The sequence below is a fragment of the Epinephelus lanceolatus genome, chromosome 16, assembly GCF_041903045.1.
Source record: "Epinephelus lanceolatus isolate andai-2023 chromosome 16, ASM4190304v1, whole genome shotgun sequence".
NCBI classification, from domain to species: Eukaryota; Metazoa; Chordata; class Actinopteri; order Perciformes; family Serranidae; genus Epinephelus; species Epinephelus lanceolatus.
The window spans coordinates 15734553-15761325 of record NC_135749.1 but is presented as its reverse complement, the minus strand read 5'-3'; the positions used below and the strand labels follow the sequence as shown (position 1 = coordinate 15761325).

General features: G+C 43.0%; 4 protein-coding genes across 6 annotated transcripts; 2 read left to right on the top strand and 2 right to left on the bottom strand.

Annotated features, from left to right (window-relative positions):
* Positions 1 to 1414: 1414 nt before the first annotated feature.
* On the bottom strand, positions 1415 to 10235 carry smarcc1b (SWI/SNF related BAF chromatin remodeling complex subunit C1b). 2 transcript variants are annotated; one of them, XM_033637375.2, is made up of 28 exons: positions 9993 to 10235; positions 9549 to 9668; positions 8941 to 9026; positions 8777 to 8858; positions 8594 to 8686; positions 8343 to 8412; positions 8172 to 8241; positions 8011 to 8086; positions 7669 to 7794; positions 7392 to 7474; positions 7172 to 7278; positions 7028 to 7087; positions 6848 to 6876; positions 6620 to 6735; positions 6450 to 6521; positions 6242 to 6355; positions 5792 to 5945; positions 5586 to 5696; positions 5321 to 5380; positions 4897 to 5155; positions 4711 to 4782; positions 4563 to 4609; positions 4359 to 4467; positions 4139 to 4272; positions 3321 to 3455; positions 3013 to 3145; positions 1863 to 1967; positions 1415 to 1761 (listed from the first exon to the last, which is right to left on the bottom strand). In XM_033637375.2, exons 1-28 carry the CDS (start codon positions 10167 to 10169, stop codon positions 1694 to 1696), a joined length of 2868 nt encoding a protein of 955 aa, XP_033493266.1. In that variant the 5' UTR covers positions 10170 to 10235; the 3' UTR covers positions 1415 to 1693. The 2 variants fall into 2 exon arrangements, with proteins under 2 accessions (XP_033493266.1, XP_078032218.1); XM_078176092.1 differs by having other exon boundaries at positions 1863 to 1949.
* On the top strand, positions 10003 to 16724 carry aste1b (asteroid structure-specific endonuclease 1b). 2 transcript variants are annotated; one of them, XM_033637378.2, is made up of 7 exons: positions 10003 to 10142; positions 10886 to 11136; positions 11245 to 11511; positions 11612 to 12609; positions 12715 to 12946; positions 13033 to 13225; positions 16089 to 16724. In XM_033637378.2, exons 2-7 carry the CDS (start codon positions 10899 to 10901, stop codon positions 16411 to 16413), a joined length of 2253 nt encoding a protein of 750 aa, XP_033493269.1. In that variant the 5' UTR covers positions 10003 to 10142; positions 10886 to 10898; the 3' UTR covers positions 16414 to 16724. The 2 variants fall into 2 exon arrangements, with proteins under 2 accessions (XP_033493269.1, XP_033493268.1); XM_033637377.2 differs by lacking the exon at positions 10003 to 10142 and adding an exon at positions 10366 to 10503.
* On the bottom strand, positions 16710 to 23300 carry klhl7 (kelch-like family member 7). Its single transcript, XM_033637381.2, has 12 exons — positions 22859 to 23300; positions 22617 to 22719; positions 20922 to 21015; positions 20606 to 20730; positions 20290 to 20465; positions 19851 to 20025; positions 19542 to 19684; positions 19216 to 19456; positions 18890 to 19091; positions 18560 to 18657; positions 18236 to 18419; positions 16710 to 18124 (listed from the first exon to the last, which is right to left on the bottom strand). The coding sequence occupies exons 1-12, from the start codon at positions 22985 to 22987 to the stop codon at positions 17959 to 17961; spliced, it is 1836 nt and encodes a 611-aa protein (XP_033493272.1). The 5' UTR covers positions 22988 to 23300; the 3' UTR covers positions 16710 to 17958.
* Positions 23301 to 23634: 334 nt separating this feature from the next.
* LOC117263757 (uncharacterized) lies at positions 23635 to 25965 on the top strand. The gene is made up of 4 exons (XM_033637382.2): positions 23635 to 23808; positions 24897 to 24975; positions 25108 to 25329; positions 25430 to 25965. Exons 1-4 carry the CDS (start codon positions 23752 to 23754, stop codon positions 25816 to 25818), a joined length of 747 nt encoding a protein of 248 aa, XP_033493273.1. The 5' UTR covers positions 23635 to 23751; the 3' UTR covers positions 25819 to 25965.
* The last annotated feature ends 808 nt before the right edge of the window (positions 25966 to 26773 follow it).

The window sequence follows — 26773 nt, the reverse complement described above, 5'->3', positions numbered from 1 at the left end:
TGTTGTAGTTTATAGGAGAGGAATGTAAAGTGACATTGGTTCAAAGGTTGGTGTGCTGATAATAACAATGAATTTACAGGGTATACTCGATGCCGTAGCTATGAGTCTACGCTGTAACCTATGCTGTAGCATCATGTGCACTCCTGTCTGTTTCTGTTTACTGAAACATTTTCTCTCAGTGGAAACGCAGCTTTTATCTACTTGTATTTCACAGATAAGAAACAATAAATTGTGAAGACAGTAAAGCCCCCACTAAAATAGGATTTTAAGTCTTGTGTGTGATTTATCTGTCAGGATTTATCCTGGCTTCATATGAGAAGTGGAAATCTCCGCTCATTGCTAGGCAAATTTATACAATGTAAAATGCTGTAGGTTAATAAAGTTAGCATGTTGTATTTGTTTGGAAAAAGCTTAGTATGGAACAGTCGTTTTGTGAGTTGTAATGGAGCCAAATTGTGTGCTGTTACCTTTGTTAAATGTTGCTGTTGTCCCTGGTTTTATATGAGAAGAGGAAAAGATTGCCAGCCACTAGGCTAATTTATACAATGTAAAATGCCTTAGGCTTGTGCTAATAACATTAGCATGTTGTATTTGTGGGGAAAATGAGTCAAGTGTTTGTCTGTGAATGCTGCAAGTTACAGTGAAGCCAATTTGTGTACTTGTGTTTGAAACTGTCTCTGTTAAGGCATGTTTAATGTGTGTTTAATGTGAGTTTTGGGTGTGTTTTGAATCAGCTACATTTTACAGCACTTCACAGAAACCTCCACCGCTGACTAGTGTTTTGGAGGTGTAACTGCAGAGTGCAACCAGACCATCTCACAAAATGCTGCACATGTAAATTGCTTTTGGAGAACATGTTAAATGAGTATGTATGATTTAACGAAAACTAAATGTGACTTGATTCATGTAGTATACTTAATAAACGGCCAGGTATTGCAGTCTTTGTGTACTGTCAGTGTAAGGGGTGGGGTGCAAGGAAATAAGTTGTATTTTTAAAGTTGTTTGACTGCTTGGCACACACAGTCTTGTCTTTCTATCCTTGTGAGGACTCCCAATGATATTATGGATTCCCTACACCCTTACCCCAACCTTAACCATCTCAACTAAAACCCAAACCATAACCACAATTCTAATCGTATTTTAACCTGAACCTTAAAACCAAGTCAGAACCCTGGAAGGCTCATAAATGTCGACCTCAAAAACAACTGATTCATAAATTATTCTATAAATGGTGAAAATAAATGGATTATAAATAATAACTGAGAAACCAGCCAGAATGTCCTCACTCCCAAGTACTACAACTAAAGTTGGTGCTAACAAAGATAGATGAACAAATACACATCCACTTGCACAAGCATGTGCACACATACACACACATCGAAACTAGTTGTACTCGAACAAAAGATAAATTTAGTTTCATGTAAAACAACTTTAATGAGTCGAGTTCAATCTTCAGATTTCTCAACTCAGGTCAGAGCACAAATATTTCACAGATATAAGATGGACTGAGCCATTGACCAAATACACGTTAACTGTGTGCTTGTGTGCCTATAAACATGTGACTACTGAAGAGTTACAGGGCTCAATTTCTTAACAGTTGCTCCTGAACATTTCTGCCAGTGTTACATTTTCATGTGTGTGTCCTGGTTGAATGAGATGTGTGTGTGTGTGCGCTTCTTGTTTTCCGGTCGGTTCAGCTGTGGCTGGACGCAGGAGGACCCGGCTGAGTTGGTGCTATCCCATCAGGCTGTGAGGACGGATCTGAGACAGCAATGAGAAAAAAAAGACATCGTCATCACATCACAGTCTGAACATGTTTAAAGTATCACAAAGAACATTTGGAACCAGTAAAGAGTCCTCACACATGCCATTGGGAGCTCCAGGGTGTCGAGAGGCCATTGTCTGGGCGTTTCCTCCACCAGGCATCATGCGGTTGGGCATGGACTGGCCTGAGGGAGCAGGCAGGGCTAAATTTAATGAGAACCATAAGTGTTAGGCATAGGAACAAACTATGATTTAACACATGAATTTAAGAGCTGAGTGACACTGGATGCATTTTATCACCTTGGAATTATTAAGTTCTTAAGTTAATCTACCCTGTTACTGCACTGCTCAGTGAAAGTGGCAAAAGGAGCAGAGACGGCAAAGAACTTGGCGGAGATAAAAAAAAAATTTCACATAATGCAATGTTTATAAGAAACCTTAAGTCTTGTTAAGGACGGCAGTACAGATGTCTGGTAAGATCAGACTTTTTTAACCGATTTAGATCTCACTGAGGAGTTTACTGTCATTGTTAGCCACCAAGCTATTCAGCTAACACAACCCTCCTAATGTTAGTCTTTCAACTGGTGGAGGTTATGTTTTCCTCTTCCAACAAAGCATGCTAGCATTAGCTGCCAGACTAACATTAGGAAGCTAGCTTTAGCTGGCTAACATAGCCGCTAACAAGATAAACTCATCAGCCACATCTAAAACAGTTCAAAGAAAGACTAAATTGCCTTGCATTTGCACTGTGGCCCTTAACAAGACTATGAGTTAATCTTTCAGTCTTGAGGTTCCTTATCCAAATTGTGTGGTATTTTCTCATCTGCACTAAGTACTTTACCTGTCACATTTTCTCTGGAATACAGTTTTAGTTTGATTAATCCAGAGGAAACTAATCCAAAGGAAACAAACCTCTGCACAGGATAAAATATTGAGCACTGACTTTTATACTTAACCTGCAATGGGTTTTTTTTGAGAAATAAAAAGATGATTCATCCTGATACAATAAATTTATGTCATATAATTGTCATAGAAACAGTAGCGGATTCTGATATTTTTCCAATTAGGAATGCAAAAACTTTGCAGCTCAATACCTCAAAACTAATCCGAACGCAGACAGAGCCTTATAATTCCAAAGTGGCGATTTTACTGTGGGAAAATATGTCTGTTTTTGTTCTTCAAGGGTTAACAAGATTTGAGGGTGTGTCAAATCTTAGAGGATGTTTGATTTTGTGTGTATGATCAGACCTGATTGCTGCATTGTGTATCCCGGCTGACCATGCTGCTCCCTCTGCTGGCGAACCTTCATCTCTGCCTGTTTGAGCTGCTCAGTGTGGAAGGTCTGTCTCTCTGACAGGAGCTGCTGCCGCTGCTGCTCCAGCTGCATGACACACACATATACACGCCGACACAAAGTATTGATTATACAGGCTGGTTTCAATTGTTTATGGATGCAAACGAAATAACAAACAGATGTCAAAAACCAGCCATTAGAGTTTTGTCATTGTACATTTCAGGACTGAACTGCGCTCTAGTAGATATTCATGTTCACTCACAGCCTCTTTCTCACGGTCCATGATGGTCTCCAGCTCCTCAAAGTGCCTCAGTTTGATCTCCAGCTTCTTCATCTGGGTCTCCACCAGCAGAGCCACCAGGGACTTGATCTTCCTCTCCTCTACTGCGGCCAAGTGCTGCACACACACGAGGCAAAGATGGAGAAAGTTAGAAGAGGGTGAAGATAGATGAAACCACACACAACAAATGAGTAAGGAACTGCGTGGTAAGCGCATGTGACAGTTAAGAAGAAAGGAAATGAGGTAGTGGAGGTAAAGATAAAAGAGGAAAAACCCTGAGGAAGAGGAAAGATAAGAGGTGAGAGGAGGGTGGAATAAATTGGGTGTGACAGAGCGTGGCAAGGAGGAAGAGAGGAAATGAATTAAGAGACTGAATGAAAGAAAACTACAGAATCAATCATCGGCAACAAGGGATGGGACGATAACTGATCTAACTCATATATTGTATAGAGAGACCGAGCAAGACATACATGATACAACACCTCATTGGGTTACAATTAACTTCAAATTTGGAATCAAACCCAATTAACAGGGGCATTTATTTTCATCTGTAAACTGCAGCTAAACTGCATTTTTGAGATAATTCCAGTCTCTGATCTGCCAGATATACTGCATATCCTACACATACTCATGTGCAAAGACATCTTAAAGTGCTCTCTAAGATGGTGCCTGTCTTGGTTGCTAGGAGACTTGTGACACAACTGGAAAAAAAAACCAAGCCCTCTATTAAAAATGACAACCATTTCTTCACTGTACATTCCTGCGATTGGTCCGTTTTGAAGTGGAAGGGCGGGCTTTACCTTGGCCTTTGTGGCAGCTGAGGCCAGAGCAGCTGCTGCTGCCGTGGCAACGCTGCCCTCCACCAGATCCTGCTCCATCACTCTCGCCTCATCCACATCTCCCCGCTCTATGCTCTCATCATCATCTCCCTTCCCTGATCAGACAGAGTTTCTTTAATGCAGGCAGACAAACACATGTACACACATATAGTAAATACACACACTGTACATATTTACATACCGTCTCTCTCTTCCGCAAGTGCATTTTCGGCATTTTCTCTTTTGACCAGTTCTCCCTCCACTTTGGCCCCACTGGGCTCCACCTTGAGCCCATCTGCTCTTAAAGGGACCTGAAGCAGATCCAAATGTACGAACACTCAAAGTAAGCCACAAAATCACCAGCAGATGCAACAAAACTCTCTCTGAGCTCTTATTGTTGTCTCACCTGATGGGAGGTGGAGTTCATTTCACCTTTTTCCGTATCCATCGACTCTGAAGGACAGAGGAAGACAAAATAAGGGATGCATTGCAGCATGAAGAGAAAGATTCGTTTGTGTGTGATTATGTGCACGTGTACGTAATCACAGTGTTACCTGTTTTGTCAGGCTGGTTGGACGTTTCAGAGACTTTATCCACTGACTCCTCCTGCACTCGGGAAAACTCCTCTGAAGAAAAAGATGTAGAATCACTACCCAAATATTATACATACAGTTCACTAGCTCAAAACCATACCATAACCCACCGCACAAACATATCCACATTCCTTCCTGTCCTCTCACCTAGTGCGGCCTTAGCTGCCGACGATGCCACCCGTGGGTCCACCACGGATGCCAGGAAGGCCACAGTGCTCATAACGGGGTTTTCCGATTGGCTGAAAGGCACAGGCTGGTACGCCAGTGGGCCGAGGGAGGCCGAGGAGTCCTCTAGGTAAGGGTCTTCTATTGGAAGACGAAGGAAGTGGAGGATACACTCGTCCTGTGTTCTGGAGCCCACATGCTCCGATACTTTGTTCCAGTCGTCTCTGTAGACCTCTAAGGCCTGAGAGAGACAGAGAGGGAAGACAGAGGAGCAGGCGAGGCTGAGAACAACTTGCAAAATGTCGACTCGCATGAATCAAAAATAAAAAAAATTCCCTTTTAGGAGGGCAATGAGTCACGTATCAAATCTGTGACAGAAATCCGAAAACATGAGTGATTGCTTTACCTCTAACAGCAAGAGCGTCTCTTGCTCTGTCCATTCCCTTCCCGCACTCGCTCCTTTAGTCTGTGGCAGATGCCATATGAATTATCAGCACAATCCTAGCAACTCTTAAAACACTTACTTCGAGAAATTGTTAAAAAGAGAGACTAGAGATATACAAAAAGGGAAACATATGTCAACAAGTGAATGTAAAATTGGATAAGTGTACAAAACATGATTAAAACTATCTTAAAACAAAGAAAAGGAGGTTAAAAAAAATGGGTAAGACCTTGGGGTGTTTCTTGGTGTAGATGTCGGAGCGCAGACCAAAGTTCTGGCAGTCTGAAGGCTTCTCTCTGCTCTTCTCTGGGAAATACAACATGTGCTGCGAGGCTGACACCTGCAAGAGTGAGAGCGTGCACCTGAGTTTATCAGGAGGCAGCTCAGATGACACAAATACATTCATGTAGAGCTCTCGTCATGTGTGTGTTTTACCTGCAGGGGTTTGTGTTGCAGGGGGGCCAGCCCGGACGGTGTGTCAGCCAGTACGTTGAAATGAGGAGTAGGTGGGGGTCCCATGGGGAGGGGTCTGCTCTCTGCGTCCACCTGGTAGTTAATCAAACCCCACTGCTCCAAAAATGCATGAACCCTGTGCACAAAGAATATTTTCTCTTTCTATTCACTTTACTTTGCTGAAGCTATAAACCTGCCCCCACATCTGACTAAATGTAAATGCACTAACAAATCAGCGTGTCATGATGTAATTAAAAGTAAAAGCTGCTTTTGAGATGCATTAAGCGCGCCACATACCACTTGTTCCATCCCAACATTAACAGATTGAATTTTTCACCACATTCCTTTTTCAGGACGCCCACACACCGCACTTAGTTTAGCAGAAGCAGCAAGACAATGCATGGTAGCAAACACCCACACATGAAGTTATACCTCATGACAGCACAGACGTCTCCAGTGAGGTTGCGTCTACAGGACGTTGAGCTGAGATATTCCTGGGGGTTGAGCCGATATGTGTCGATCATGAAGTTACGGTACGCCAGGTAGCTGCAGTACACAGGACAGACAGTGTTTCTAGTGATGTCATCTCCATCACCTGGTTTTACTTCAACAGTAAAGTCTGAATGTATGCAGTACTCACATTTCTGGAGATTTGGACTTGTTTTTTCCATTGAAAAACTCAGGCAATGCACGTTTCTCTATTGAGTGAATGCTGGAATATGTGCGTAGAAAGGTTGTCAGAGGTTAGGCTACAAATTTGGGAACATACTCAAGAAAGCTAAGTTTGGAGAACTGCTGTATTTAAGTTACCTGTTGTAGTTGAACCAAGATGTGTAGCTTGGTATTATAATGTGATGTGTTTGTTCTGTGATGTTATCCTCTCCCTCTGACAGACGAGGTATCTCCGCTCTCCCCTCCTCATCCTCCTAGACACACACAGACACACACAGAGTTCAACACTTTCACATCACTGAAACAGACTATCCAGGCCTCCTGCAATTAGAAAATGCTGATTGAGAAAAATGACATCATATTTACCCTTCCTGGGAAATCCTCCTCCTGTTCATCTGGAAAAGGAGAAGAGAACGGAGGGTGAAAACTTGAGGTGTATTCGCACAAACCAAAGGCCAGTGTTTGTTTTTTAACAGTTTAAATCTGGAAGACACATTTACATTATGCTACATTTCACCTTAAACATTACTCGAACACTTAACCTACCAAGGTCAGCCATGGTCCCTCCTTTGACAGGAGTATTCTCACTGTCCTTCTTCAGGTTGACTATGGGAACATAAGAAAGTGATTAAAAGATGAATTCTTTCATGTGGCAAATTTCTTAGTCACTACTTTTTGGTGGGTTTTTACCATTTTTGGGTAGGATAACCTCCTCCATGTTAGGAACAGGGGTAGGGTCCTCCATGTCTTTGGTCAAGTCCTCTTCTGGCTCCTCCTCCTGTTGTCCACGCCTTCTCCTGTGCACACACACACACACACACACACGCACGAAAATCAGTGCTTAGACCGCACACTGAAAGGCCAAACCAAAAGCATAACCTCCTGTTTGATTAAAACCGTTGTTTCTTACCCCTTCTTTCCTTTCTTCCTGCCTTCAGAGGAGGGAGGAGAGGGGGAACGTCTTCTCTTTTTGGAGGGGGTGGGTTTGGCGTCCTGCAACAAAAGGGGGAGATCTAAGTGTCATTACCTACAATATCAGAGATCGAGATCGAATCGTTTTGAAAATGAGTCTCATGGTTCACAGCTGCCTCCATTTTCCACCAGGAAACTGCAAGATCAATGCATTATTAATTGAGAACAGTTTTCCCCTAACAAGCCCTCGTGACTGCCTACAGCTTCACACAAACCTGGTCGTCTCTGAGGTGAATACGCCGGCGGAGAATTATCGGTTCATTCCTGTCATCCGCACAATAGTCCTCTTCGTTCATCCACTCGTTGAAAACATCTGTGTCCAGAACCCAGCCAGCATGGACCTGTAGCACACCCACCAACACAAAATGAGCATCGATGTGATGCATGCTGGTGTATCTCATCAAGCATCCAAAATAAACACACATGATTATATCAAAAATGCCGGTGAAATTAATTTAGACTAATTTATTTATTTAAAGTTACAGAAACCATGTTGTGTATAGGGTATACAGAGTGGTACAGTATCATGACTTTTATATGCGTGCTGCTGTACTAACCCGCCACGGCTTTTCTGAATGTGGTGGCTCTTCAACCTCTCCTTCAACATCACTCGAGGACAGCCAACTGTCGTAACTGTTGAAAAGTAGCAAAAGATTCGATAAGTAAGTGTTGATTGTGTATGAGCATCTCTGTGTTTGTGTGTGTGCTCATGCATTACCTGTCAGGGTGCATGCCCCAGTGGACCAAAACATGTTTGTCCTTCCGCATGACAGGACGCATCCATTCATCTGAAATTAGATGTTTATGAAAAAATTTATCAAACCAAAAAAGTACAAAATAGCCATTTAAAAAAGATAAGAAACACACATATGCGTAAACTTTAACTGACCTTCCTCTGTGGAAGCAAGTGAGGGGCAGATGTGGTGACTGGCAAGCGTTCTGTCCTCAGTAAGTGTACCCTGTGGAAGGACAAACTGTCACCCTGTAGCACTGATACTGAACTACTTTATCAGCACTACGCTCAGTTTTCATATGCTCGCCCCTTTTTAAATCAGCCAGACCTGCCTATGCATATGTCAACCTATAGACATTTTCTCCTTCATATCTGCTCATCTTTAACTCTCTTCTGCCGCACTTTACCTGGTGTTTGGTGATAACCTCTGTAAGTCTGCTAATCAGCTCCTGATCCAGTGTAGGCTCCATGTATACCACAGGCAGTGACATACACTTGTTCTGTGGACAATCAGAACACAAGTACAAGTTCATCAGTGGTGTGTCCCTGGTGGGCTGATGTGTATGTGTATTTATACGTGACCGTGTTACCTGTATCAGCGCTCTTTCGATAGTACCAAACATCTCAACATTCCTTTCAGTTCTGGATGGATTCTGCAAGTCAAACCGCCGCCTGTAAAAGGAGGGAGCGGGAGTGAGATGATATGAAGGATACAACTATGGAAATGCAAAGGCATCAGAGGCATGCAACTCACCAGCCCTGCTCAGCCTTGAACTTGTAGGCAGTGCCAACAATGTGGCAGAGTCCACCTCCTGGCCGCAGGTCCAGGAAGCACTGTGCCTGCAGAGAAATGGAAAAATCAATTTCTTAATGTTATTTTAACCCATCTTGCAAGATTTTCTTTCCCCATACTCTTTCCCCAATGAGCACCACAGCTGAAAGACACTTTGAGATGTATTTTTTTCTTATGGACGGTTATTGTCATTATTAAAGACTGAAATCCATCAAATCACATTTTATGTTACATGTACAATCATAAACAGTACAGGTTGTAGTGGATTTTTTGTGCCAAGCCCCAGAACCCAAATAACAAATAGTCAAAATAGAATATGTTTGCATTAATGCAGAATTGGAGTATAGTTTTTATACTGTCACACAGCTGTATCTATCCAATTACTGGTATATTTCATTATATCCTGTCATGCATTAACGCAGTGATCTCACCCCATGTAAAAACACTAGACTAAATCAACATAAATCATAAAAGCTGGAGACATTAGAGACTGCTGACAACCTAAGGCTGGGGAATTGTAAACTCAGAGTTCTCAGCTATAAGTGTGGAAACCATACAAACGGACTCACAGGCAGTTTGGTGAGAGCAGGACTGGTAGCTTGTCTGCCAAAGGCATCCTCTTGAAACTGAAGAAGCTGCAGGGTCACTGCAGCCAGAGCCTGACATGATGGAGCATCCACCAGCACATACTGACAGACACACAGACAGGTATTTAGAAAGGAATATGAAGAGGAGAATGTTTCATCATTATGCTTAAATGCAACGTCCTGCATTTTAACGACAGTGTCGCCAAGTTAACCGTTGTATGTGTCTGTTTAACCTCTGGGATTTGGCTTCATCTTTTATATTTTTAATTTTGAATAGATACAGGACTCTTTAACTCCATTACACATATCTTGCTAGGCAGTGTAAACGCGACGGTATCCAGCATGAGACGTTTGTTTACAGTCTGAGCCGCTAGACTCGCTAGCAGGGGGCGGCGAGCTTCTTAGCTAGCATAACCAGCTAACTACCTTTTTGTAGTGCTTCCCGATCCACTGTCGCACCACCTCCAGCTGGGCTAAAGTATCCGGACTCTCCCAGAACCTAGCGGACGGACTGCTATCTTTTTTCCGGTGTGCGGATGATCCGGAGCTGGTTTGGCTCGTCCCGGGAATGCCAAGGTTTGTTCCTCCGGACATTGTGGCCATAGTAAAACGACAATATTCTCAAACGAGAGAACAAAACTGGCTAGCGCGCTCGCTAGCTTTGGTGTTCTCGCGTTCTCTCGCGAGACGTGGCGCGATTGTCGCAGTTCGGCAAAAGGTTTTTTTTAATTTATTTTGTTCCCATCTGTCTTTCATTTTCTACTGTTTTATTATTTAATTATGCGCGTTTTTGATCCAGTGCTATTTCTTTAAAATACCCCAAAGTGTTTATTTATTTATTTATTTTAAACAAGGCAGGGCTTTTACTTTGAAATGCAACAATACAAGGAAATAACAGCGCAGGACATGTCAACAGAAGTGAAGTAAAGTGACATTGGTTAGTAGCAGCTCCTATTGAATATTTTAATTCCAAGCTACCTGCTGAATAGTTGTTTGAACATGTAACGTTACTTATAATACGGTCAAATCATTTGCCGTCTGTTTATATGAATTGTTTTGTTGCAGCAGTTTCCGCTTTCGCACAGTTTTCCAAGAGACAGTCACAATGTTTTTGTTGGGAAAATCAAACTCCTGTGCAGCTGACTGTCCACTCAGCAGTTGTTGTGATTCCTTTCCGTCGCTTTCTATTATTGGATTTCTGCAAAACCGCAGACTCCACACCCTCAGTCCAACCAGGAAGTCTGCAACCACTGCGTGTCACAGGAGCACCAACTACCCAGTGGGTAACTCATTCATCTTCTCGCTTCATGTTTTTCTAGGCCCTGAGATCCTATGGGTGTCCAGGGTCTGACCACCTATGTGGAGGGGAACAAAAACTTCCTCCAAGATGTGAAGTTCAGGGACAGTCGTCTGGTTATTGATGGCTGCAGCCTGTATTTCCGCCTCTACTTCACCCACGGTTTGGACCAGCAGCATGGAGGGGACTATGATACTTTTGCATATCTGCTAACCCAGTTCCTCTCTGCATTGGCGGCCTGCAACATCCAGCCATATGTGGTACTGGATGGAGGTGAGGATGCTTTAGAATTGCAACACCCTATGAGCTTCATTTTAGGAAACTCAGCTTCTTATAAGTTTATAACATCTATTTCCTTTTCTTTCTTTTTGTGGTTATAAGGGATTGACCCCAGTGACAAGAAGTTCCCCACTCTGCGTCAGCGTCTGCAGTCCAAGATAAAGGAGGCGGACAGTCTCTCCCATGGCCGCAACGGCTCTGTGCTCCCCATCCTCACCAGAGATGTCTTCATTCAGGTCCTCATGCAGAGAGGAGTCCCATTGGTCCAGTGTCCGGCTGAGGCTGACTGGGAAATCGCATGTTTGGCTCACCAGTGGAACTGCCCAGTTCTGACCAATGACAGTGATTTTTTTATCTTTGACCTGCCAGGTGTGGGTAGTGACAAGTATCCAAATAGACCTTTGTAATGACTGATAGCGGTAGTGGTTGCTGATGCCTTACATATTGTTTATGTTCTTTGTTTTCTTAGGTGGTTACCTGCCACTCCATTTTTTCCAGTGGACCAACCTGAACGGTAAAGCCTCTCACCGCTACATCTCCGCTCGATGTTACACCACTAATGGGTTGTGTCGCTGGTTTGGCGGCATGAACCGGGAGTTGCTACCCTTATGTGCCGTCCTGGCTGGTAATGACTATGGCACTCCAAAAGATGCTGAAACCCTCGTGGGTCTGTTAGATGTGAGTGCAGTAGGGAGAGGTGGTGGCAGGGGTAAAGGTAGAGCACCCACTTCCCGCATTGAGGGCTTCCTCCTCTGGTTGTCCTCTTTTCCAAGTCCAGTGGAGGCCCTGGAAGAAGTGAGCAGGCTAATGGGGGAGGAAGGTGGGGGCGGTAAAGGCAAGAGAGGACATAAGGATGGGCTCAGTTCCCAGCTGTGGGCATGCATGCAGGAGTACCACATCACGGCTCAAAGCTCTCTGGCTCGCTGGTTCACTGGAAGCAAGGCAGCTCCTGTAGGACAGATCTCAGGGCTGCCAGAGTGCTTGTCGCTGGCTGCAGCGCAAGGTCTGTTGGCTCCCATGGTGGTGGATGCCACAGTGATGCGCAGGGTTCTGCTCATCCCACAGGTGGAGAACAGCAAGCTAGCTAGCAGCCATTGTAGTGCCAGAGCCATACGCCAGGCTATGTATGGGATTCTGCTGAAGCGAGGCCCAGATGTCCAAGCACGGGATATGAGGGTACAGGAAAACATCGGTCAGGGTACAAGAGGGCAAGGGGGAAGGGGACGGGGAGGTGGTCAGACTGGTGGGAGTGGGAGTAGGGGTCAGGGCATATTTTTTCCCACACAGCAGGGTGTAAATGTAGGATATGGCATTGAACAAGCAGCTAGTGCAGCTACAGTGCAGACTCAGGGCTCTAATGCTCCAGTGTGTGTGGAGGAGTACGACCGTGTGGATCTGAACCTGAAGAAAAACCAAGTAGAGGCACATCTGCCCAGAACTCCCCTACGTCTAGATACACTTGCTCAGGTACACATTACAATGAAAATATTTATGTTTGTTAAGTTTATACTTTAAAAAACTGTTCATGTGATTTATTTACATTGCCCAGTGTTGTCCCTTAAATTTCCCCAGGCTCCTGTTGCAGTCCGTCTACGCGTTCTGTTAGAAGTCCTGGGGATAAAGGAGTCTGCCCTGGCTCCTGTTCCTCCCCACCTGAGGCTGGCTATAGCAGTGACAGCCTTCTGGTTGCGAGAGGCTACACCGACACCCTCGCAGCACCAGCTCCAGGCCTTGTTGCTGGGCATGGTTCACGGAGAGCTGTCCTGGAACAACCAGCCTGGAGCTACCCACCTCCAACATGCTGGTTAGCTGTGTTGTATCTTAAGTGTTCTTCCACAAGTGATCTATCCTTGACGATCTAAAACATGTTGCTTCTGTGTATCATCCTAGTCCCACAGCCAAACTGGGCTGCGGAGCGCAATGTGTGTGCTGGGTTAGATCGACAGCGCGTGAGGCCAGGTGAGAGACGGGGCTTGGATGTCGGAGTGGCTCACAGTTTCAGTCAATGGCAGGCCTGCCTCTGGAGTGCTCTGTGTCTCAATCAGCTATTGCTGCTGCCACTGCCTGAACCCCTACTATCATGGTAAGACACAGTGATATGAGAAAGGGTAACACACCGTTTGCATTTTCCACCTCTGAGAACAAGGGCTGCAACTATGGCTATTTTCATTACCAATAAAGAATGCCCATCACAGTTTGTCACAATCTCAATGTGACATCATCTAATTGCTGGTTTTGTGCGATAAACTGTCCGTTAGACTGTTCAGACATTCAGTATGCTGTCAAATAAGACAGAGAAAAGCCACAAATAGTCACATTGTAGAATCTGGCACAGTCATTTTTGCTTCTTAAATGACAACATGTCCGTGACAGTCAAATCAATACACAGAGTAGCTCACCCAAATCACAAGACACAGTGAGATCTGGTCATACAGTTAGTTTTGGTTTTATTTGCAGAGGCTTAGAGATGACTGTCTCTTGATATTTCTGCTGCCATTTGAATACAAGGTTGATGTAAATTTGTCTGTGGTGCTCAAAACATTTACACGACATGAAGACAAATCAGGCTTTATTTTGCAGTGGATAGGATTCAGTCCTATCTACATCACAGATATGCATGAATTGAAGGTCTGTAATTCAGAAACATGGAAGGAACTTTAAGATGGCAACATATCTGTGACCCTTTTGTACTTATGAGGGCAGACCATGCCTGAGCATGAGCATCTTAAACTTCACTCAGGTTAACTCTGGCCTCATTAGAATCTCCAGTAATCCAAATAGCAGCTTCTTAACTCTCTAACTTGCTGAAGATGATGAATGAAATGATGAGTTTACAATCACTAAAAGAAGTTAGTTATAAATGAAACGGCAGAATTCGAATCGTCTTGACATAGATGGAAAAAAATGCTGAATTCATTAGAATTTATTTGTTATGGATGCTTGAATTTTTATGTTAGTGTTGTCAAAATATGGACTTATTTTTATACATATAAAAACAGTTTTAATACTCGTTTCTCGCAATATGGATACACCAGTACCAGCTGACCTTTTTGACTCTCATAATAATGTTTACTACAGTGATTCTCCTGTTATAGCCTTATAAAATTTTATCTTTAACATTTTTTTAAAACTTGTACGCCCTCAATTTCAGTTTTAGTATCGAAAATGGTTATCGAATGTCTATTTTTCAAGGTATTTAATTGAAGTTAGAAATCCTAAAATTGTGACGACACTAGTTGTTATATTAACTGTCTTTAATTTATGTAATTACCAAGACATTCTCCTTAGTTTATGTGAATTTCTAAACAATAAAATGTACAGTGCCCTCCAAAAGTATTGGAACAGTGAGTCCAATTCGTTTACTTTTGTTGTAGACTGAAAACATTTGGGTTTGACATCAAAAGATAAGACAAGAGATCAACATTTCAGCTTTTATTTCCAGGTATTTACATCTGGATCTGATACACAACTTAGAAGATAGCATTATTTGTAATGGAACACAAAATTTTTAGGTGAGCAAAAGTATTGGAACATATAAACTTAAAATAGATTAAAGTGAATGAGACTTAATATTTAGTTGCAAATCCTTTGCTTTCAATAACTGCATCAAGCCTGTGACCCATTGACATCACCAAACTTTTGCATTCTTCTTTTGTGATGCTTTTCCAGGCTTTCACCGCAGCCTCTTTCAGTTGTTGTTTGTTTCGAGGGGTTACTCCCTTCAGTCTCCTCTTCAGCAGGTAAAATGCATGCTCTATTGGGTTTAAGTCTGGAGACTGACTTGGCCAGTCTAAAACCTTCCACTTCTTGCCCCTGATGAACTCCTTTGTTGTTTTGGCAGTGTGTTTTGGGTCGTTATCTTGCTGCATGATGAAGGATCTCCCAATCAGTTTGGTTGCATCTTTCTTTAAATTAGCAGACAAAATGTTTCTGTAGACTTCTGAGTTCATTTTGCTGCTGCCATCATGTGTTACATCATCAATGAAGATGAAAGAGCCCGTCCCAGAAGAAGCCATGCAAGCCCAAGCCATGACATTACCTCCACCGTGTTTCACAGATGAGCTTGTATGTTTGGGATCATGAGCAGATCCTTTCTTTCTCCAAACTTTCGCCTTTCCATCACTTTGGAAAAAGTTAATCTTTGTCTCATCAGTCCATAAAACTTTTTCCCAGAATTTTTGAGGCTCATCTCTGTACTTTTTGGCAAATTCCAGCCTCGCCTTCCTATTCTTCTTGCTAATGAGTGGTTTGCATCTTCTGGTGTAGCCTCTGTACTTTTGTTCATGAAGTCTTCTGCGAACAGTAGGTTGTGATACCTTCACTCCTGCCCTCTGGAGGTTGGCAAAAACCTATCGTACCCAATCTGAAACTGAGCTCAGACATCCAGTGCTATTTATTGTTTGAATAATCAATGTAAATGGGAGACACCTGGGCAACAAAACACACCTGTCAGTCACATGTTCCAATACTTTTGCTCTCATGAAAAATGGGTGGGTTCAAACAAAAGGTGCTATCTTCTAAGTTGTGTATCAGATCCAGATGTAAATACCTGGAAATGAAAGCTGAAATGTTGATCTCTTGTCCCATATTCATCTTTTGATGTCAAACCCAAATATTTTCAGTCTACAACAAAAATAAAGGAATTGGCCTCACTGTTCCAATACTTTTGGAGGGCACTGTATGTTTAGCCACCACAGGTTAACATCTGCATAGCTTGGACTCTGACATTTTGAAAAAAGGTGTCTATTAGGCAGGTTTTAAAATTAAAATGGCTGCCACAGAGACTTTGAGGTGTCATATTTTTCCCCCCAAATTTTTAATGAAAATATATACGTAAGCACCCGAACTATGGGGTACATCTAAAAATATCTGCAAGTATCATGGTTCAGTAGGAAAAATATTTTTTCTAATCAGGTTGCCTCCCTGTGTGTGTGTGCGTGTCTCAGGTTGTACAGTGGTACCTTGGTGCATGGTCTCATCAGGTACCTGAAAGGGGGCCGAGCAGCTGAATCCCTCCTCACCGGGGGTTTCTTATCCGGGCAACTCTACTCCTCCCTGGTGGAAGCTGTGAGGAACTGCAGCTCCAAAACCCATCCCTCCTCCTCTGCGGCAGGGAGAGGGAGGAGAGGCGGAGGCCGGGGAAGGAGAGGGAGAGGGAGAGGAAGAGGAAGAGGAGGTGGTGGGAGAGGAAGGGGAGGAGGGAGAGGAGCTGAGGAAATTAACAACAGGTTTGCTCTCCTGATGAGCGAGGAAGAGTCTGATGATGACTGATGAGGAGGCAGAGGATAAAGAACTGATCGATATGAAGCACTTGCTAGGGGCCAAATGAGGGAGGACATTCCAGTGTTTTATTAAACGCACTCAGGGGATGCTACAAACAGTTATTTCACAAGCGAAGAACGACACCTGTTAATGTTGACCACTAAGACTCTATCCTTATAATTGTATTGCACTAATTTAACCTCCCTGACTGACATTTACCTGCCTGTGAAAACTTGTGTTGCTGTCTCAAATCAAAGGCATATCAAGCAAAATGTCACGTTTTCCTAAAGCACACTCTTGCCACATTTTAGCAGATTTATGAGAGCTTTTATTAAAGTAACGCCACTGTAATTTATGCATGTTTTCAACCCAAAAGTTTTATTCAGTTAATGACAACACAAGATTTAAACAGTGAATGTATAGAGATGTCTTATTTTATCATCTCTGTGACCTGTGTGGCAGCTAATATCATCTTAATGAGCAAATCTTATATTATTATCGCAGATGCCTTCAAACTTATGAATTTGGTGCTCGAGTTTAATCATCTTTCTATAATAAAAAATATAAATCAAATTTATTTACATAGTTGTTTTTTTCCACTTATCACATTCAACTAGGTTTAAGTCATAAACACATATGGCAAGTAAGTTTAAAGTTACAGTGTGTTACCAAAGTACTCGTATTAAATATGTACACAACACAACCAAGATACAGCTTTTCATAAATGCAGTCTAACTTCAGTAAAGAGGTTATCCCTATGTTCCCAGGGTCCTGTTTCTCAACATACACTAACATAGTGAACTTGGTAAGGGTTAGCTTCGCTGTTCAAACTGCGAAAGAATGAAGGGATGTGGACATTTCAAATGCAGTCTGAACTGTAAAAGTCTGTTCTGCCACTGCTGAGGTATCAACATCTAAAATCAAGTCTGTCTTGCCCACAAATTTGAAGGTGTAGGTTTCAAGGAGTATGACATCAGTAGGCTGTAAGCTGTAGGAGGGTGATTTCAACATTTTGACGGAGGGAAACGTACACTGAACAAGTGAACCTCCCCTTAATGTGTTCTAATAACAGGATGTTGAGCTGGAGAACATAGATACACAACCTGTCTACACTCTGTAACAGTACAGACGTCACAAGCAACAAAAACATCACAAAATTCTTTAAAATAAGGACCAAGAAATTAAATTAAAAAAATCTCCACCTGTATTTATCAATCTCTTTTAGATTAAAAAAAAAAAAAAACAGTCCAAGGATCCAACCTAAAAAGTCTCCTTGTTCCCTTAAATTTGAGGAACATTGCCCCACTGGCACTTTAAGGACTTTAAGGAACATAAGGACCTACAATTCTGGCACAGCTAAAGTTAAAAAGAAATCTGCCTACTGGACATATTTAAATAACATAATCAGTTTTCTGCCTAAATACACATGTGAATATTCACATTAGCTGTCAGGCCTTGCCCTCTGTCAGTCAGCTCCACATTCGACAAACGCACAAGTTGTCACAGCAGTCATCAAACGTCACAATTCAACATACACTGAATCCTCTTCTTGTACTATGAGGATGACGACGTCGAGGCAGACGAGGAGGCGGCGGCTGCAGCGTGTGACTGAGAGTCTATGAGGTCCATGTCTTCGTCTTCGTTGACTCCGCATGTGTCAACCACGCAGATCAGGCAGCTGGTGACGGGAAACGCACGCACCTTGCTGCAGGTCACCCATCTGAACAGAGAAGAAAACTGACTTGTAGGCAGATCTTCAGGTTTTAAACAAGCTATTTTAGATTTAGATTCAATGCCTATTTATTAATCGGTTTTATTTTACCGCACTGACCTGTCAGTATCTGTGTGGTACTCCAGGACGTGTCCGAGCCTGCCCACACCTTGAAACCCTGCCAGTACGTAGATGACCTCACCGACTGCTGCACACTTCACCGTTATGCCTCGCCATGGCATCGCCGCAGCGGCACGCCACTCATTACTGGCAATGTCATAGTACTCCACCGAGTCTAGTCCACCTAAAAAAGAAAACATCACACAAAAAAAGAATCATACAGAGGCCACATATGTTACAGTAGTAGAAATACAAAGGTATTATACCAGTGTAGCTCATCCGTCATCACTGTGGTGGTTATATTAATATCAGATTTTTTTGTACCTAGTGCCCCCTGCCCTCCCACAGCATAGATCCTGCTGTTGACCACCACCAGCCCATGGTTCTTCCTGGCTTCTCTCATCCCACACAGCTCCCTCCATCTGAGGGCAGAAAGACAGGAGAGACAGACGGACAAGGAAGGGATCAGGAAGAGTGTAACGGAGATAACTGTGCAACACAACATTGCATATGACTATTGTCAGGTTAAAAAACTTAGAAACTCCTGTTTTGAACATTCCTGTGTCTTTGTGGAAACATTTCTATGACCTCTTGTTCTGATAAAAGCTTTTCAGAGCCCATTCAATAAGATAAAAAAAGCTTTGTGAGACTTACTGTTGAGTGTTCGGGTCATAAACCTCACAGTTGTTGAGGACCCTGCCTGACACATTATTGCCCACCGTGCCTCCACAGACGTATATGAGCCCGTTGGCCTCCACTGAGCCGTGGCTGCAGCGGGCCATCAGCATGCTGGTTTTCACCTGCCAAGACTCTGTTCTTGTGTCGTAGCATTCAAAAAGGTTGAGGGCAGAGCTGCCTGCAGACACACACATACAGTACATAACACTGATTAAATGCTTTCACCCACGAAGCATCATCAAAGCCAACTGTCCCCAATCCCAAGGTTCCACGTTAACCCCTTCCACCTCCCTGTTGCTCACCCACTTCCGACCCCCCAGATGTGTAGATCTTGCCCTGGGCAGCGCAGGCAGCCAGGCTGTCACGAGGCGTGGGGGGGCCCAGCTTGGAGTACCAGCTGTCCTTCAGTACGTTGTAGCAGTCCATGCGCTTGATGGGGAAGAGCTGTGAGCCGCCCAGGATGTAGACTACATTGTCCCAGAAGACGGCTGTGGCGTCCCGGCGTTTCTCAAAGGGACAGCGGATGTCTGTCCAGGTGGAGTCCTGCACGGAAAGCCAGACTGACACTTAAAGACTTGTTTGTTTATGCAATATCTAATCTGATTAATGTGAAACAGTACCCCAGTACCTTGGGGTTGAAGTAGCGGCAGGACTGAGGCTGGGAGCCTCCGAACAGAGCGATGCGGTAGTCGTGCTTCTTGCGTCGCGGTCGGCTGCTTTCTCCCAGATCCTCCCGGTCCTCCAGGGACAGCAAGTGGTAGCGCATTCCACCTGGGACGAAAGCACATGTAACATTTTCCTAAACACAGCAGACAATGTCAACTATTCCATTATTACACCACTTTTTTGTGCTCCTTCATATGAATGTAATGCACTCAGTATTATGTGTGTACACTTTTAAATAATGGTTTCTGTGCATGTGTCTCTTCCCACTCACTAATGACCATCTTGAGACACTGTGGGTTGTCCTGGATGAGGGGCTCAGCCTGCACCGTCTTGGAGAGGAAGGTTTTGGAGACCAGAGGAAAGCGGACGCAACCCAACACCTCCACCATGTACTGCTGCCTGTTACACACATCGTACTTCAGCCAGCGCACTGCTGCGTCATAAATCTGTACACAAATGCAACAATGGGGGTTACTGTTTTTGTTCTGAGCTGATGAAAAACCATTTATTCGGCAATCCAAATACTTCTCATAATTTGCACATAATACTTCACAAAACATTGTTAGGGACGTATTATTTTGCTACACTCTCGAACTTAAGGGCCAAAAGTTTCCATGAATATTGCAGACATTTTTTTTCTTTAGCCTTTTCTTAAAGATTCTAGCACAAAAGAAATGAAGCATATAGTCAAAGAACTTGTGCATGTGTACCTGGGCCTCAGCACGGACAGTGAGTTTGTCCTGGTGCAGCAGGTGTGTGAGCTGTGTGACATCCAGTTGTAGGAACTCGTCCAGTTTGTAGACTTCAGTGAAGTGGAGCTGGAAGAAGTCCTCTGCTGCTGCCTTTAGCTCAGGACAGTCCATGCAGTCTGCCAAGGAGGAAATACCTGCACAGAAGGAGCAGTCAGTCTAGTAAGTTACAGGATGTGGCAGGCATGACCCAAACACAGATGTGGAGAGAGATAACTTAATGCTCCTAATTGTACAAACCAGGCACAGATGATGTTGATTGTATTTTTGATCTTACCAAGGCAGTTTGTTGCATCAATTTGTCCTTTGAGGAACTCAACGCACATCTTCTTGACAGGCTCAATCTGGTACTGGTTGGCTGCATCAAGCAATGACTGGACGTTACTGCTGTTCACAGAAATCCTGGCACACACACATACACACATACTTTATCATCAAAGAGGTGTTTCTGATGAAATTGTGTGAAAGTACTTTTTCTAACCAATTAAGCCACAGTCTCATTCAGTATGTATATTTTAAACTGTGCTGTAGGCCTCAGAACGACCACTCCTACGTGTCACTATTGATGCTGTACTTTTGGTCAAGAGTCTTACCGTGCTGTGTAGATAAATTCAATCAACAGCTCAATGATCTCAGGCTCGGCACTCCTGAGCTCCACCTCATGGGACATTGACTCCATCATTCTGGCTGGAGTTGAGGGAAAGGAGGTAGACATCATTATAAATAAAACATACAAGAAATGTTTTCCTTGCTATGCTTGAGAACAGTTTGAGGAGCACTGCGTAATTAATAATTTGTGATTTGGTCTGTCATGATTTTGACTTACAAAATCATTAATCTTGCTATGCTGGACTACAAACATTTTGCTTTTGTGTTTGAAGCCATAATAAATCTTGTGTTGAGAAAAGTATATTTTTCATTTAATTATCAAGACTTATAACTGATATTTTTAATATTTAGAGGTTCACTGTGTTTAGGATTTAGGGTCATCTATTGGCAGAAACTGTATACAACACTTATAACTGTGTTTTCATTAATTAATAATCACCTGAAAATAGGAATTGCTGTGTTTTCTGTTCATATCTACGTATGGAGCAGGTCCTCTCCATAGATTTATAGTAATAACTAAATACCGTATGATTTTTGTTCGCTTTTCTCAGCTCCAGGGAAGTTATACAAATATAAAACCTCCATGGATCAAAAATTCATGATAAAAAGAGTCATAATTGACCTTGTTTACATTTTGAGGTGTCCTGTCAACAGATTCACAGATGCCTCTTTTATAATGTTGGCCTAACGGGAAAATGCTTTTTAGGCTGCAGAGGATTTTTTGCTGCAATACCACAAGTAGCCACAAACATTTGGCTGCAAGGCTGAGCAGAGTTTCTGAGGGCCTGGTCCTCTCCCATGGAGTCAACCATGTTGTTTCTACAGTAGCTCAGGACGGACAAATTAAACACTGGCTCTAGATAAGACCATTCATGTTTCTCAATGTGGACTGTATAACACAGCTGGATGACATGACAGCTCTGCGAAAGTGAAGCCAAAACATCTTGTTGGCTAGCTGCAGCATAGGTCATTAACCCTACCCCCTGCATGTCAGCAGATGGTACATGGGCCAAACTAAAAAAAAATCAAAGTACACATCAAATAAACTTTTCCCAAAGACAGTTTCTGTCATTTGGGTAATTTTAATTGCACTGTTCAAAGTTCAAGTGTTCATCTGTCTTATAAGTTTGGTTATAACTGTTATCTAATGCTATAAAAAGGGGTTTGACGTGATGATTGACAGCTGCGTGTTCCAATCGGTGTGCTTGTGATTACTGTTGCAGCAGGATCTCAATACTGCGAAGATCCCTTCTGTGCAAACTCTGGCTCCAAGTGGCGTCAACAACGCAAGATGGCAGCGACTGTATCCAGGATATTCTGACTTCATTTTTGCACATATTCAGTCATTGCTCAGCCATAATATCTCTTACGGGCTTGGCGCATGGGAGAAGATTCAGTTCTGCCACCTCACCGCCAGATGCCACTACATCCTACACACTAGGCCTTAAATAATGATCAGAATATCTAAACACTAGACTGGGAAGTTTTCTTTATCTTCATATTCAACATTCACATGTCTCTGCATCCTTGACCTCCAGAAATATGATGTTCACCTAGAAATCACACTACTCCTAATGGCAGCAGAGACAATTTTCTCATTGCTGTGGTCCACCTGGACCCAATGTACTAAATACCAAGCGTGTCTGCCTGTGATTGTGCGTTTTTGTGTCCACACTTACTGGTAAACATGAGGCTGAAGAAGTGGCTTGCAGCAGCCAGCACTACTCTGTGGGCTGAGAAGTGTTTCCCCTGAACCACCAGGGTCACATCACAGAGAGTACCCTGAAGAAAACACACACACACAAAGCATTACATGGACACACACTTACAGTATATGCTGCGTGTTAAACCCTGTTACACACATACACTCTTGTCCTCTTTTGTGTCTCTGTCACACACACACACACACACACTTGCACACCTGTTTCCTCAGGTTGTTCATGACTCCCATGATGCTGGACAGCTGTCTGTACTCCTCTTTGGTGGCACACTTCCTCTCGCTCTTCTTCTTGGTGCTCGCCGCCTTCTCTGGAGAGGCCACCCCCGTCATATTGGCCTGATTAATGTAATGTGTTCAGTTATGGCAACAACACTGTGACTGCCAGCAGTGTGCAGCTGCAGCAGCTGCGGTCTCTTTGTCGTGTAGCCGCGTACACTGTGCTTGCTAGCAGCAGCCAGCAGCTCGTTGTGTAATTAATAATTAAAAAGCCGCGATTTGACGCGAGCGTCTCCTTACAAACTCGTAGAGCAAAAGAAAATCATAACGATGAACTTGCTGTCATGTGAAATAGTGATAAAACGGGTTAGCGTAGTGGTATTTTGTAAGCTGGAGCTAGCTTTTGGCTGTGGGTTTCTTCTTCTACGGTTTTGCTTTGGTTGAAGATGCTCGCGTTCGCCCCCCACCGACAAATACGAGGAACTACACGTTAACATGCGGGATTGCGGAACTGAATCATCCTTTAAAACAGTTTGTAGATACACAGAATATATTTTGGTATTCAAAATAAACAAACATACAATACTTCGGGTGTTTTTTCCTCTCGGTAAAGCAAATTTTTTAATTTACTATACCCAAGGAGTTACAGCTAATGGCGCCAGCAGAGTTTTGTTTACCTCGCTGCAGCAGCTCACCTGTAGGCGCACCTGTCTGCCTGTCGCGCATATCAGCACAGCAACTCAGAAAACATAACCAGGAAGAAAAGTTTTATTGGAGTCGCATGACGCTGACGTCATTTGGAATGTGCGGACGACAGATGCAATTGTCAGAAATAATTGACCCGAGAACAAATCAGCAGACCCCAGAGCTGCAGAAATATGCTCCGCTTTCTCTGCTGTTGCTGCTTCTCAGGTGAAAACTCCGCCAACGATGAGGTATGTGTTTGTTTATTGGCTTTTGTGTGCATGTTATTGCGTTGTATTCGAGTTCAGACGAGAAACTTGTCCAGTGCTTTGCCTCACTTAGATTTTTGGATGAACCCCTTTACTGCTAGTGTAATCTAAGAATGATCAGAGCTACATCCATGGCTGGATTATGAGACAATTGAACCCTGGGCACAAATATGTAAAAGGCCCCACCACCTCCCCTACATAGGAGCAAGAAACAGACTTTGTGGTGATGTAGTGTGGTTTTTTTTTTTTTATTTTAATTTGTGTCATTTTGTATCTCATTGTGGTTATTTAGTGTGTCTTTTTTATGATGACCACTTGGGTGTCAGCATCACACTCAGGCTTTTGTGAGTCAGAGCTTTATTTTTGTTTGGGGGAGAAAACTGTCTGAGCCGTTGTCACCAGTTTTGTGTTACAAACCTCTTTTTGGACGCTGAAACCTGACCTGTACGACAACCACATCTGCCCACAACAATTCCTTTGACAACTCCCTGGAGATAAACCACATCCCTACACTTTGCAGATCATTTGTGTCTCTTTGTGGTTATTTTGAGTTTTTCCTGGTCAGTATATGATCATTTGAGTGACATTTTGAAGTTGAAGTTAAGTAGTCCATCCACGACTATCCCCATTATAAAGATTTATGTATTTGAATTATGCTGTCACAGATAAAAAAAGTACCCCTGACAATATTTTCATTGTGTCTCACGAGAAAAGGAAAATTTCAGCTAAATCACGATCATTTTATAGTTTTGTCACAAAGTCCAGTGATACAATAAAACCTTAAAGTATAATAAGGTTCCCATAAAGGGAGTATGAGCGACACAAGACACTTGAAATAAAAGTTTTTTGTGTGAAACATGAACACTTGGGAGGTGCAGTTTATGACTCAGTAGTCACATGTGTCCAGGTGAGCCTTATAATTGCTTTATTTCTTCTTCTTCTTCTTCTTCTTCTTCTTCTTCTTCTTATGAATTTCCAGCAGCCTGCTTTATTTCCCTTCCTGAAAAGTGCCACTAAAAACAAACTCATTCTACATAAAGACAACAAACAACTCTGCTGTTCTGTTTCAGAGACAGCCTCTCCTGCACCCCACACCGTCTGACCTGAATGGAGCTGGCTCAGCCAGGCAGACCCGGTCAGCGCACAGTGGTACATCATTTCTCTAAATGTTCATGTGTCTTTTCTCTCAAACCTGTAGACTTCCATAAAGTTAAGGATGAATTTGAACTACATGTGTCTTTCTGTGTGTGCCTGTTGTGTGATACTCTTTTTCCTCCTCAGATGCACACATTGTGAGGCGGATTGGCAAGCTGGTGATGAGGCGAGTGTGTGTGCCAGAGTTGGACCAGAGGTTTACTGACATGGCCGAGACCTTCAACGAACAGCACGAGCGCCATGAGGCTATGGTCAGACATATCAACAACCTGCGTCAGATCTACGGCTGTAACCGCAATGATACCTTGACTTTATCCGAATGTATGGGGAGGATCAGAGATCAGCATGGTAATTGGCACACTCAGGAAATGCAGTGGCAGGTTTTCTTGCTTCAATGTTCTGCTTCCTTTATTTCTCTGTTTCAATCTCCATCTCTCCCCTCTCTCAGATTCCAGGTACAGGGTCACACTTAAGCTGAAGGGCTATGACTTCTCCCTCGATGTGGTTTCTGTGGATGAAAGTGAGGAGGAACCGCTGCCTCCGCATTTGCGATTGGCTCAGGATGAAGTGAAGGGAACCTCTGAGAGTGCCAAAGCCACAATCTCAAAGGGTGCCACGCTTCAAGAGATGACTGGCTGGCTGCTCCGTAGCAAGGATCAAATGGCTGAGCAAGTGAATGCAGCTGCAGCATCCTACCAGGAGCAGGGAAGATTGAATGAGAACCTGGAGGAGAACATGAAGGAAGTGAGGAGGGCGAAGGAGCTGTCGCTGGGATACAGACAACAGGCTGGGGAAGTCCTCACTGAGGCTTCAGAGATAGCAGGGGCTTATCTGTAGTTTTAGATACTTAATCTGAATCCACCAATTATAATACATGCATACAGGATTTGAATATTTACAGAGTTTATGCACACCTTGAATGCCATGCATGCATTCAAATGTACCAAGTATACTCTCTGCTTATTGCAGCCTGTCCTGTCATATCATTTTTGTTATATGAACACAAAGACTTGCAATGATGTCTGCCTTTTAAATGTTTTATCGAAATTTTAAGAAATGTAGCAGAGACTCACTTTAACACTTAAAATGTATTGTATATGTGAAATTTAGTTTCTTCCTGGATGGGTGTAATCTTACCAGCTAACATTAGGGGGCACTGTAGGCTCACTTTTCTATTCTAACAATTGCTCTTCATATCATATGCCTTTGGTCTGGTTTTCAGAAATTGCACTACATGGATGAAGATACCCTAAATTTCAGAATCATGTATCAAAAATAATAAATGTGTTACTTTCTTCTTTTTAAGAATTTTGTACCTGATTGGATGCTTAAATTTTTGCAAATCTTTGATTGTTCTTTGGCTCACCAAATGTGTGAGCTTTCTGATTGTGAACTGCACTGGATTACACTTTTTTTTTTTTTTTTACAAGCCAATAGAGACAGGAAATAGTTTCCTATAGCAGCAGTGGGAATTGGACCAGATGTTTGTTGTAATTGTGTGTGTAGTGTCTTGTTATTGTAACATTTAGAGGGAGCAGATTTACTGATTGTTATCCACAAAAGCCCATGCATTTATCAACTGATTAAAAACCCAAGCTTTCCATCTGCTATTAACGTAAAAGCAAACAAACACATGGTCATATGCCATCTTGATAATTAATTTCGGAAAATCCATTGTTCCAGAGGTCATTGTCAAGTGGTCATGCATTATTAATGCAACTGAGACAGTTTTAGAATACTGCATTCACCTTAAGCTTTATAGATTAATTTGGCATTAAGAGTGCAGCATGTG

What these genes read in the sequence shown, in the direction of transcription:
- smarcc1b (XM_033637375.2), bottom strand. Translation starts at nt 10,169, where the DNA reads ATGGCCACAATGTCCGGAGGAACAAACCTTGGCATTCCCGGGACGAGC. An exon ending in GGCAGCTAAGGCCGCACTAG is followed by an intron (nt 4,783 to 4,896) that starts GTGAGAGGACAG and finishes CTTTTTCTTCAG; the next exon opens with AGGAGTTTTCCCGAGTGCAG. An exon ending in ACTTGCGGAAGAGAGAGACG is followed by an intron (nt 4,273 to 4,358) that starts GTATGTAAATAT and finishes CTGTCTGATCAG; the next exon opens with GGAAGGGAGATGATGATGAG.
- aste1b (XM_033637378.2), top strand. Translation starts at nt 10,899, where the DNA reads ATGGGTGTCCAGGGTCTGACCACCTATGTGGAGGGGAACAAAAACTTC. An exon ending in TACCCACCTCCAACATGCTG is followed by an intron (nt 12,947 to 13,032) that starts GTTAGCTGTGTT and finishes GTATCATCCTAG; the next exon opens with TCCCACAGCCAAACTGGGCT. An exon ending in CCTGAACCCCTACTATCATG is followed by an intron (nt 13,226 to 16,088) that starts GTAAGACACAGT and finishes TGCGTGTCTCAG; the next exon opens with GTTGTACAGTGGTACCTTGG.
- klhl7 (XM_033637381.2), bottom strand. Translation starts at nt 22,987, where the DNA reads ATGACGGGGGTGGCCTCTCCAGAGAAGGCGGCGAGCACCAAGAAGAAG. An exon ending in TGAACAACCTGAGGAAACAG is followed by an intron (nt 22,720 to 22,858) that starts GTGTGCAAGTGT and finishes TGTTTTCTTCAG; the next exon opens with GGTACTCTCTGTGATGTGAC. An exon ending in GCCGCTACTTCAACCCCAAG is followed by an intron (nt 19,457 to 19,541) that starts GTACTGGGGTAC and finishes CTTTCCGTGCAG; the next exon opens with GACTCCACCTGGACAGACAT.
- LOC117263757 (XM_033637382.2), top strand. Translation starts at nt 23,752, where the DNA reads ATGCTCCGCTTTCTCTGCTGTTGCTGCTTCTCAGGTGAAAACTCCGCC. An exon ending in AAAACTCCGCCAACGATGAG is followed by an intron (nt 23,809 to 24,896) that starts GTATGTGTTTGT and finishes GTTCTGTTTCAG; the next exon opens with AGACAGCCTCTCCTGCACCC. An exon ending in GAGGATCAGAGATCAGCATG is followed by an intron (nt 25,330 to 25,429) that starts GTAATTGGCACA and finishes CCCCTCTCTCAG; the next exon opens with ATTCCAGGTACAGGGTCACA.